A 12,052-nucleotide genomic window follows, 5' to 3' on the forward strand; every position below is an offset into this window, starting at 1 on the left:
TTTTTCCTTTTTTATAAAAGCAGCAGAGAGTCCTGTGGCACCTTATAGACTAACAGATGTATTGGAGCATAAGCTTTTGTGGGTGAATACCCACTTCGTGCAGTGTTGTTCTCCTCTTATATCAGCTGTCTCATGTCAGCCTCTCCCCTCCCCAAAGTTCCTTTTGGGTTACTTTTATCTGTATTCTCTTCCTTAAAAAGGTATTTATGCAAATGTCTCTGAGAAACGAGAGAGACAAGCTGGGTGAGCTAATATGTTTTTATTCATCCAACTTCTGTTGGTGAGAGAAGAGCTTTTGAGCCACACAGAGCTCTTCGGGTTTGGAATCATTAGGGAATCATTAGGAAAGGGATAGATAATAAGGCAGAAAATATCATATTGCCTCTATATAAATCCATGGTACACCCACACCTTGAATACTGTATGCAGAGCTGGTCGCCCCAACTCTAAAAAGATATATTGGAATTGGAAAAGGTACAGAAAAAGGCAACACAAATGATTAGGGGTATGGAACAGCTTCCATATGAGGAGAGATTAATAAGACTGGGACTTTTCGTCTTGGGAAAGAGATGACTAAGGGGGGATATGATAGAGATCTATAAAATCATGACTGGTGTGGAGAAAGTAGATAAGGAAATGTTGTTATTTACTCTTTCTTATAATACAAGAACTCGGGGTCACCAAATGAAATTAATAGGCATCAGGTTTAAAACAAACAAAAGGAAGTATTTTTTCACACCATGCACAGTGAACCTGTGGAACTCTGCCAGAGGATGTTGTGAAGGCCAAGACAATAACAGGGTTCAAAAAAGAATTAGGTAAGTTAATGGAGGCTAGGTCCATCAATGGCTATTAGCCAGGAGGAGCAGGGATACAAAACTATGCTCTGAAGTGTCCCTAGCCTCTGTTTGTCAGAAGCTGGGAATGGGCAATGAAATGGTCCGCTTGGTGATGATCTGTTCTTTTCGTTCCCTCTGAAGACCTGGCTTTAGCCACTGTCAGAAGACAAGATTCTGGGCCAGATGGACCTTTGTTCTGACTCGGTATGGCCATTTTTGTGCCCTGTGTGACTCTGGGCAAGTCATTCAGGGACAGATTTTTAAAGGTATCTATAGATATCTAGATATGTTATATGAGGTATGTTGCAACACTTAAGTAACTTACACAGCTAAGTCCCATTTTCAAAAGTGACTTAGGCACCTGGGAGCTTATATCCCATTGATTTCAATTACACTTAGGCGCCTAAATACCTTTGAGAATCTGGGTCTAAAAGTTTCTCTTTTCAGAATGGGACGTAGCCATCTAAGTCACTTAGGCCTCACAGTGCTGAGCAGAGCAACGCCTTAATACCTTTGAAAATCTGGACATTATTCTCTCCCTGCATCAGACAGTTCCCCATGTGTGAAATACTAATTACTTTATTGAGCTCTACTAATGAAAAGTGCTGTATAAGAGTTATTTATTTATTATTATTGTATTTATTTGTATTGTGATAGCACTTATGAGCCCCGGTCCTGGGACAGGACCCCATGGTGCTAGGCATTATACAAACACACAATGCAAAGACTGTCCCTGCCCCACAGTGCATACCCCACTTGCCAGAGGTATTGAGGGTAAACACATTCAAGATTGGGAGGGGCCCATCTGCAGCTGCAGTGGGATCCATATAAATACCTTAGGTTGGGGATTCTCAGACTTTATTGCACCACAACCCTCTTCTGACAACAAAGTTACTACATGAGTGGGCCGCAGCCTGAGCTCCGCCGCCTCGGGTGGGGAAGTGGGGGCTGCGGCCCAAGGGCGGGCAGGGGGAGAGCTTGGGCTTCAGCTTCGGCTCTGGGTCCCAGCAAGTCTAATGCTGGCCCTGGCGACCTCATTAAAATGGGGTCACGACCCATTTTGGAGAACTGCTGCCTTAGAAAAGAGTGGGGAGGGGTGACATCAGAAGTATTTGTTACGCTATTTTTGCTCCTGCTTCTTTGCTCAGTTTAACTTTTGGTTAGTGCCAGCGAACTGGGGTTGGAATATATTTGTTGAGATGGATTTAGCCATTCAGGATGAAGGGGTGTGTTTTATGCTTGTACTTCTAGACCTAGTGAATGGAAGTGCTCCCTTGATGTATGTAATTTAAAATAGCAATTTCCTGTCTGTAACGCTGCATGTGGTCATTGTAGCAGTAAAATAAAGCATTTCTGTGGGTTTTTAAAGGAGTTCTGCAATATACATTTAAACCTTAAGAATTGAGCACCTTAATCTGATTTTTAGAAGACCTGAGACATTCCTATTATTATATGGATTATGCAGCACAACATTTCTAGGTGTTTTTTCCCCCAAATACAGTAGGCCAAATGCACTCACGCATGCTCTTTCTCTCTCTCTCTCTCCTCCCTCCTCCACCGCTCCCAACAAAGACAAAGTAACGAGGTTTTATGTAGCAGAGATGGAATCCCTCCACCAGACTAGGGCGTAGCTCCTCATGTGCAGGATGCTTTGTGACCTCTGCTTCCCCCATGCAGGAGTGTGAGAGAGAGCTGGGTAGCTACTTCTGCATTATTGCAGTTAGAGCCTCTATGGAGTACAAGCAGCAAAGAGTCCTGTGGCACCTTATAGAATAACAGACGTTTTGGAACATGAGCTTTCGTGGTGGGTATTCACCCACGAAAGCTCATGCTCCAAAACGTCTGTTAGTCTATAAGGTGCCACAGGACTCTTTGCTGCTTTTACAGATCCAGACTAACACGGCTACCCCTCTGATACTTGACTCTATGGAGTACAGTTTTCACAGCCTGTTATCTCTCTCCCTGTGTGGGCTTTTCACAACCTTTCTTCCTCTTATCCCTCTTGAGCAGAATCAGGATGATTCCTCTGCACATTGACCCCATGTGCAGATAGGATTTGGACCTAGCATTTTCAAAATTCATTAAAAAAGTGCATAACAGTGGGTGAGATTCAAGAAAGTGCCTGCCTCCTGAGAATTTTTTTTTTTTTTAAGCCTGGTTATCGCTACTCACTTCTGCATGCCCAGTAAGTGTCCGTGGTTTAAAAAAATACAACAAACGATTGCATTTTCCAAATATCCAAAATAATTTAAATATGGCACATAAGACAGAGGAATTTGAAAGCCTGAGTGCAAAATCTGCGTGTGTATTGCTATTGTCTTTCATGTTCTGTTAACATCATTCATATTGTAAAATGATTGGGAGAAAGGTTTAATATTTTTTGGTGTAGCTTTTGGTTATGTTATCTTTATCCTACTCCATTGCAGACACCTGGTTGTCCTTGCTGTGTGTGTATATGTGTAGCGTTAATAATAATACATCGCTAGCTCCATGTCACTAAATCGAGTTGTTAAACCAGGTCTCCTCCTTCTACTACAAACATAAACACAGACATTACCAGTAAAAACAGAAGCTGTTGAAATGATTTGGCTGCTAAAATGGGCTCCTGCCATCCGGATGCAGCAGCAGTTGTACCGTATTGTCTTTGCCGGCATCACCAACATACTAAAGAAAACATAATGTAAGAGCTTATCCTGGCACGGGATAGTCTGTCCTTTCTTTTCAGTTCTGCGTTGCCACTCACAAGTCAATAAGACAATATTGAAGTTTAAGTTGATTTTACAGCCAGCTGAGCAATGTGTTTTGGAGGGGTCTGGTAAAATATGAGGCTTCTGAACTTTCATATTATGAAAACTAGAGAGACTCTATAAACAATGGCATGAGGAGCATTTATTTGTATTTCATTTTAAATGGGAACCATGTTGCTTATACAGCTGATCCTCTAGTTTGTTAAAAACTCAACACAAAGCTATTAATTGTGTTTATCTAATTCCATTGATATCAACACATTACATGCTTTTCAGATAACTTGTAGAAAAGCTTTTTTTTTTTTTTTTTTTAGCTTTTTTTTCCTGTTAGTTATGTACATTGTAGTGGCTATTTAAAATTTTTCTGTTAGCTTCCACAAAGTTGAATGGTGAAAAACTGACACCCTGCTGTATATAGAGAGTCTAGGTGGAAGTGTGGTGAAAACAAACAGTAGAAGAGAATTTTGATTCCACATTTGGAAGTCATTCATGTGCTGAAAAGATACTGAGTCCTTTTTTGTTTTGTTTTGTTTCTTATGTTTCAACAGGGCAGAGTTTAGGGTATGGATTTGTTAACTATATTGATCCAAAGGATGCAGAGAAAGCCATTAACACTTTAAATGGACTCAGACTCCAGACCAAAACCATAAAGGTAAGAGAATACAAAGAGCCTTTTGCTAAATTTAGGAAGAGCAGTAAGTAGTTAAGACAGTTTTTGGAAATCTCATCAGTATTTTAATCTGACAATGTAAAGGGCACAGCTAACTAGCTGTTCCTTAAAACAAAGGATGTATGGCAGATGGAATCTTTTTTTCGTTCAAACTGCTACTATTTTTATTTATTGTGGAGGGGAACCCTCGTCGAGTATTCTAAAGCGTTGTAATGGGATTTGAAGTTAGGATAAAACAGCCATTGAGAGAACATTACCCATAGAACAAAGGTGTATCATTCATAAATGACCACAACACATGTTGTGTTAATTACAATTAATTTGGCATGTGATTTATCAAACATTCAGTTCATAAAAGGCATCCTCTAATCAAGATACACTTCTTCCCAGTTAGGTGCCATTTTCAAAAACCACAGTACTCCCTTTCAAGGGTTATTCTTCCAGTTTCACTGTTCTTTGTTTGATTCACTTTCCCCCAAAGGGACTAGAGATCAAGTAGAAGCCACCCAGTTTGTTATGCAAACATACCATTAGTTTCTCCCTGGTTTCCTTAGTGGTCCGAGCAAATTTTTGCACTGTAGAATTTCTTACTGCATCTCTGATTTCAAATAGTCTCTGGATCTGCTCAGTTAATCAGAAGCAAAAGTGTTGAGCTTTAAGAGAACAAGAGACTAATCATTGAGATTATATATAAAATATTCTTTCCAAAATTCATCTTGCAGGAGCAAGACCGTCACACATGCATGTATTTATACCATGTACCAAAATCCTTACAACAAGTTTTTATGCCATTAAGGTTTGTATTTATTTAATTTATCCAAATGTGCAAAGTAAAGCAACAAAATAAACTATTCTTATCAACTGCTGCAGATTGAAATTTAATGCTGAGACTCAGCAATTTATTCATTCCACTTATAAAGTTGAGCTGCAGGTTACGCTCTACATTTATCTTAAAGGGACATGACAAGATAAATATCATAGTTTTAAAAAACCGGGTTCTTACCTGTTTTCTAAAGGCCTTAAATTTAAAACTCAAATAAATATCTAGTTTACTTCCTACTTTTAATGTTGTGCATTTACTATTTGTATATTAGACACTTTGTCCAATCTGACTAAATTCTTTTTTTTTTAATTACATTTCTATTTTTAATCGCTTTCACTTTCTGGTTCTCCTAAGGAAGAACTGTGCTGTTGTATTTGAGTTTCCTGTGCTGCTGGGGAATATCAACTGCAAAAGAACATTTTAAATTTGTCTGTGTTTCATGAAACTACTTAATTTATTATGCTTTTGTAACTTTTCATAAATAGTTTAAATTCACAGTGATTTTATTCATGTGTCCTTTAAAGGAGTTATAACTTCTGCAGTAAAAGTTTTGTTTTAGGGAGGAATTTGGTACACCGCACATTTTTGGAAGAGAGTTTCTTTAATATAAGTTTTTTTAAAAAATTGTATGGAAACAGTTTATTGGGTTTTGGTTTCTTTTATGCTTATAAATACGTTATTGATTACTTTGATTTCGCAAGTGAAATTCTGTTGGAATTTTGAAGGCATTTAAAATTTCATAGTAAACAAGGAAACAAGTCTGTTTTATATGCATAGGAGTTGTATATGTTTTACAAGGATTAGTAGAACATATATAGTCTTCAAAATACACATTTTAAATAGGTATTAACGAAGTCATCAGAATTAATCTGAAGGAGCTTACTTTTTAATCTCCAGGCTTTGACTGTAACAGCATCATATAAGCAATAACACACAATAAGATATGCATACTCTTTGGGCAGTTTGAATACAGATTGGAATTGCATCTATTGCAGATAAAATGCACCCAAAAAGTGTTTGAAGTAGCAAAATGGCCTTTTATTAAACTTCCCACCCCATCCCCATAAACCCTTTTAAAGCCACGGTAAACCTATCCTATTACTGTATTTTATTAATTCTCTTAAAATAGACCCTTCCTGCCATGTGTAGCACAGTTTGGAGGCTTTACAAAATTGAAGTTGTTGAGGTGTGAAGAATATATTTTTAGTATCCTCTCCAACTCCTATGCCAGTTAAATATATTGGAGGAAACTACTTCTGAATTCCACCGTGGATTCCAAATACTCTTGCAAAGCAGCAGCAAATCATATGCAATAAAGTTTTAGACCACTTTACTTTGTCCTTACCATCCCGCTCACCATTTCACATTGCGTCACCACTTAAGACAGGATCACTTTTGTTTGGTTTTATTATATTTATTCTTTTTATTTATGTGTTGGATTGATGCACAAAAATATAAACGCACCTACCTAATGCTCTCAGTGCCATTTGCAAATCTTTAATAACGCAGCCGGTACTTAAAACTTACATTTTTAATACACAGTTGTTTTGCAGATTGGAAAATGAATTTGATTCAATTAAATTGTAGCATAAAATTTAAAACAAAAGTACTGATTACTTTCTTGGATTACGTCATAGATTTGATTGTATTTTTTTAAGGCCAAGAGGGGGTCATTATCATGTAATCTGACCTATTTAGGGCAGATTGAGCCTTTGGTCAGTGGCAATGTAAGGTGTGGTATGTAGCTGGATACGTCCCCAGGGAAGATGCTTCCTTTATTATCTCTTCCTCTTTACCAAACACAGATTTTGTCCTTGTGTAGCCTCCAGTGCTCCTACACTCAGAACCAAGGTCTGGGGAGGCTGTCTAGGAGTATATGTGGCTGAATAATGTTTTCACCCCTGCATAGCTGTGTAAGGCTGGGCAGCAATCTGACCCTGAACCAGGACCCATTGTTAAAAGCAAGGTAGAATTCCATGTGCAAAAATATTGTGCACACAAGAAAAGTTACAGATTCAGCCATCTGCACAGAATTCCAGGTGGACCTCAGGCTCTGGGAGGGGGATGGGGTGTTGTTTTTCTTTTAATTTGTTTTTTTTAATTTTTGGCTTTAAATCTTGTGTTTAATAAAGTACTAACAAATTGAAATTTAGTCCTTTAAAAAAATTAAAATTAGTTCAGGTACTACACCTGTCCCTACATCCCAGTCTTCTCATGTTTATGGATTTATGGTAGAATTTTGTGGCTGTTGATTTTTAATGTTCTTCTCTCACCTGATATTTATGAGAGGCCCATGTAAACAAGAGAAGTTTTTGACTGTATGGGGAATCAACAAAACTGACTATCCACAATCTGCTATCAAATGTACAGAATATATTAATTGAATTCGATTTTTGTATTATAATAAGTAATTCCTTTTATCAATAAGAGCTAAAATATTCATATTTAAGTGTTTTATTCAATGTCCTTTATAATCAAAGCTGAGAGGAGATTGTTTAGCAGAATATGTGTTCTGGAGGAAGAGTCCAGATAATGGATGTGTATTCATGTATTGAGGTGTAGATGATTATATGAGTGGTAATCATGTTCCGCTAATCATAGTGCATATTTCAACAAAGGTGTTGTGTATTATTGTCATCTTTTTGTGAGGGAGGGGACACTATTTATAGTTGCAGTGAAAACTTTTATGTAGTCCCACAGAACACTTTTGGGTGAATGAAGATGTCTCACGTTTGAAACAAATCCATTTGCTGGAGATGGTATCCATTTTAAAAAGATTAATTATGTCCATCCAAGAAAGTGCTTTGGAAGAAGCCTACTTGTAAAGGTCACTGCTAATGTTGAATATTGGCTAGAAGTTGAATGAAATATCAGAAAGAAAGCAAGATGTACTCTGCATAGCCTACAGATTGCTTAAACTCTGCTCTTGAGCACTGAATAAAATGGATAACATTTAAGAGGATGAGGCGGAAGTGTTTCATAATGTTCTCAAATGATTCAGAATATCTGAGCATTATGTTTAAGGGCTTTAGAACAAGGAGGGGATATAGAACTTTGAAGAGAGGTTTGAAATCAAAAGAAAAGTATCATCTACCAAAAGCACAGTCCTATTCACTTTCCCTTGCCCTACCTTTAGAGAAATAGATTTCCTCCCTCCCTGGCAGAAGTAAGCAGTGTGCTGTCTCATTAGAACAAACAGAAGAGGTGCAGGTGGAGGTCCTGACAAATAGCATTTTATCAGGCAAATTTGGGCTAGCAAAAAGAACCAGCCTGGCCTAAATTCCTGATTCCTGCCAGTATAATCCAGTGTTTTAAACTTCTGTGCTTAGAGACAGATTCAACACCCAAGACCATTCAGTGTGGTCAAAGTTACTACAATTTCAAGCTTTTTGAAAATGAAGTTAATAGCGCAATATATACATGTTAGTTAGAAATGTTTAGTGTTGCCAAACTCTGTTTTGTGTAGGTCCCCGGGCTGGGGGTGTTGATGGTAACTTAAAACACATTGGATAAAACATTGGCTAAGACCAGAAAGATTGATTAGCTACTTTACTGTTGTTTCTCTACAGCAGAATGCGGCAGCATTACTTTAAAATGTTAATGTATTTGTTTTAGTTTTTTTCATCATGCCAGATTTTGAAATCATCTACAAACTCAGACCTGCCTGTACCTTACTGCCAGGCAAGCAAATCATAGCAGTCCACAGTCCCGTTCGCACCCACTCATGCTGAAAAGTTGGTTCTGAAGCATGCCCAAAGGTTAACAAATGACACCTCAGGCAGACCAAGGATTTCCAAAGCCTCAGATGCTCTGCCAGCAGCACCCAATCCCCTTCAAATTGAGTGTGGGCTTCTAGTCATAGCTGCAGCAGTATGTTAGAAGGACAAAGGAGGTCCCTCATGTTACCAGGCCCCAAACCATTTAGAGCTTGGTGGGTTAAAACCAACATAGTGAACTCCAGCCAGAAATTTATTGGCAGCTTGGTGATGCTAATTACAGAGTGCTGACGATGTGTGCCTTCTGCATGCTGCTTTGCTAAATAAGTGGGTGCTTCCATTTTGCACTAGCTCCAGTTTCCACATGGTCTCAATATATAATCCCCATGTAGAGCACATGGCGGTAATCTAACCTCCAGGTGACAAAACCATGGATAATTACAGCAGGGTGCTCCCTTGGAAAGTGGTGGCTGAACATACCAATTGATGCTTTCTTGGAATAATGGTGTTTCATTCTGAAATAGGGTGACAGCACCTAAGGTGCATTTAAGCAATCTGTCGAGTACATGTAGCTGCACTCAGGCACCCTACTTCTTCCTCCCCAACCCCAGGAAAGCTTTAAAAGTATTGGGAGGGGTAAGGGAACAAATGGGCATTTGTTGCTTTCTCTTTATGAAAATTCAGATTACGGGTTGCAGACTTGGCAGATAGCTTTTCCCCGCCCGTTCCTTTTAAAATTAAGTGTATTTTTTCCATTGTGTAGCAGATGAGTATTAGTCGTAAAAGAGAGACTTTCTGCTGTGATTGTAAAGCCATGGTGAAAAATCTCAGACAAAAAGCTTTAAAGGTACCGCAGATCTCAGAAAACTTACTAACTTGCTTACTGGTTTTTTGGTCTTCAAGAGGAGGCTCTGTCTATCTAACCTTCTGGACTTCGTGATGCTCATTAACATTCTCTTTCACCCTTCTGCCCATAGTAGCGCTGTCGCTATAACGAAAGGGGCCTTTTCAGTACTTTCGTTTGTGAAGATTCTAATTTGGCTTTGCTGCATTCAGCGTGCACCAGAGAGTCTTTATCTCTCAGTTTTGTGCATCTGCTCTAATTGAGATCTCTTGCTTTCAAACTGCTTCACTTTTGCCAAGGAGTCCTTTCCATTCGATGCATCATGAGCAATTATTTCTCTTAGCACTGCTCTTCATGTTTCCCAGAGTGCTGCCTGGTCATTGTCTGTGGATAGCCTCCCTGAAGTGATGGGACAGGCCCTTCTTTCTTATCTATAATCATAATTAATATCAATAAAGCTGCATTGAAATGCCAAGTGTAAAACAACTCACGACCCCGAGGAAAAAAGAGTAATCTTATGGGATGATGATGCTCTGGCTCTTGGACAAGAATGACGCATATGCAAGGAATTTGGCCAAATCAGTAGTTTTTTTTTTTCCTGCAGGGTATTTTCACAAATCTGGATTTTTGCAAGAGTTAGAGCATGCAACTGGAAATGTGGAGGCAAGGGTTCTGTTTCTTGGGATATCTAAACATTATATATGACAGTTTCCTAACTCAAAAAGTATTGCGGCCAACATGGGGAAATTCTTTAAAGGTAGATAAAGAGGAAGTGATCACCAAACTAAAACTAACATTAGCTTAGGTTCAAGTGATCCTGACTTCATCACATTTATAATATTCAATCAGAATAAAGTCCAGAACAAGAATATTTATAGTTGGTGCTTTAATAGGGCCAGTTTCACAAAGTGGAAAACAGTTATGAGCCAAATCAGCTGGGATGAAGAAATCATATTGAATGATAATTGGCAGTCATTTAAGAACACCTTAGGAGATGCCTCAAATTCCATAATCAACAAGAAGGCCATAATGGTTTTTAAAAAATGTGATTTAAAGGTGAAGTGAAGGCAGCTATAAAAAAAAATATATTGTAACAAATGGAAATACGGGGAAGTGGATAGTAATGAATATAAATCAGTGGGATTTTTTGGGAGAGTGGGCATGGTGTAGTATTCCAGTAGCAGGTTGAGACTTCAATTGGACCCTGTTGTGCTGGACGTATGCCTAATAAAGGACAATTACAATCGGAGTGCTTACAGTCTAATACATAAGACAGTGGTTGGGCAAGGGGAAGTAAATGCTGGAGAGCAGAGGGACAAAAAAGGTTAAGTGACTTGCCCAAGGCCAAACAGAAAAGCTGTGGCAGAGCCAAAAATTGAATCCAGATTTTTGGAATCCCAGTCTAATGATTTGAACAGAAGACTATCCTTTCTCCCTAGGGCCATCTAAGGGACAAGTAGAATCTTTCAGAATTGTTAATAAGGTCATTATAGAGTGAACTGTCTTTGTCACTGGACCACGTTGCATAGACAGTCTGCAAAATCCTGGGGCTGCACTGGGAGTCATAGAAGCTGGCAGCACAGTAAACATTGCTTGTATCTTAACTTACAAGGATGGTAGCTATGTCTCAGGTATTTGAATAATCAGTGCTATAAGAGCTGTTCCTTTGGTCTTAGGGCACTTGTGCATGCGACATTCACAGGTTAAATGCTCAACACTAGTCTCATGAGCTCCAAGCTGACAGTGACTGGGAGCAGTGCAAGAGGCAGTGCACTAATTTCTTGACAAGAAGTGAGCACCTTATGTCACTTAAAGCAGCTTTTGCAGCCAGATAGAGATGAGCTGATGTACTTCAAACCACTGTGTTATGACAAGGAACATCATTGCAGTGCAAGAGGAACAAGTTCCTCTAAAAGACCAAATGGGGAAAAGAAGTCTGAGGCTATTCTGTAATTTTGTTCATTTAAACTGTCTAGTCTTATTTCAGATGAACAAATACTCAAAATACGATGGACTTGTGTCCAAAAACTGGATAAACACATTAGCTGAGTGTATCAGCAGTGAAATGGTTGTCAGCATTTAAATTGTTGCTCTTAAGCGTCCGAGATCTGGCCTTGTTGAGAGGAATGGAACGAGTTCACATCTCCTTGACTGCTTTTGTTAGGGTCTGTGTAATAGGAAGACAAGACTGTATCAGTTTATGTTCTTAAGGGTCTTGAGGGCTATGAGGAAATAGGAGGAATTAGTCTTCCTGTTGAACTTGAAGATTTTTCTATGCCAGTGGACTGAAAATATTATGTAATTTCATCCATGGAGGACATGAAATTCTGGAACACATATAACTCTGAGGCATGATGTTTGTACTGCACAGTTGCCAAAGGGAGACTGCAGCAAATTACTCCATTCCTGAGTG

General features: G+C 38.8%; 1 protein-coding gene across 6 annotated transcripts in view; it reads left to right on the forward strand.

Moving 5' to 3' along the window:
- Nucleotides 1–12,052, forward strand: part of ELAVL4 (ELAV like RNA binding protein 4) — a 103,674-nt gene that overhangs the window by 77,888 nt on the left and 13,734 nt on the right. For all 6 annotated transcript variants that reach the window (XM_032765426.2, XM_032765423.2, XM_032765421.2 and 3 more), the window contains exon 3: nt 4,135–4,238. In XM_032765426.2, the coding sequence (XP_032621317.1) occupies nt 4,135–4,238 (104 nt within the window). The remainder of the gene's footprint in view (nt 1–4,134; nt 4,239–12,052) is intronic.

Source organism: Chelonoidis abingdonii, chromosome 7 (assembly GCF_003597395.2).
Source record: "Chelonoidis abingdonii isolate Lonesome George chromosome 7, CheloAbing_2.0, whole genome shotgun sequence".
NCBI classification, from domain to species: Eukaryota; Metazoa; Chordata; order Testudines; family Testudinidae; genus Chelonoidis; species Chelonoidis abingdonii.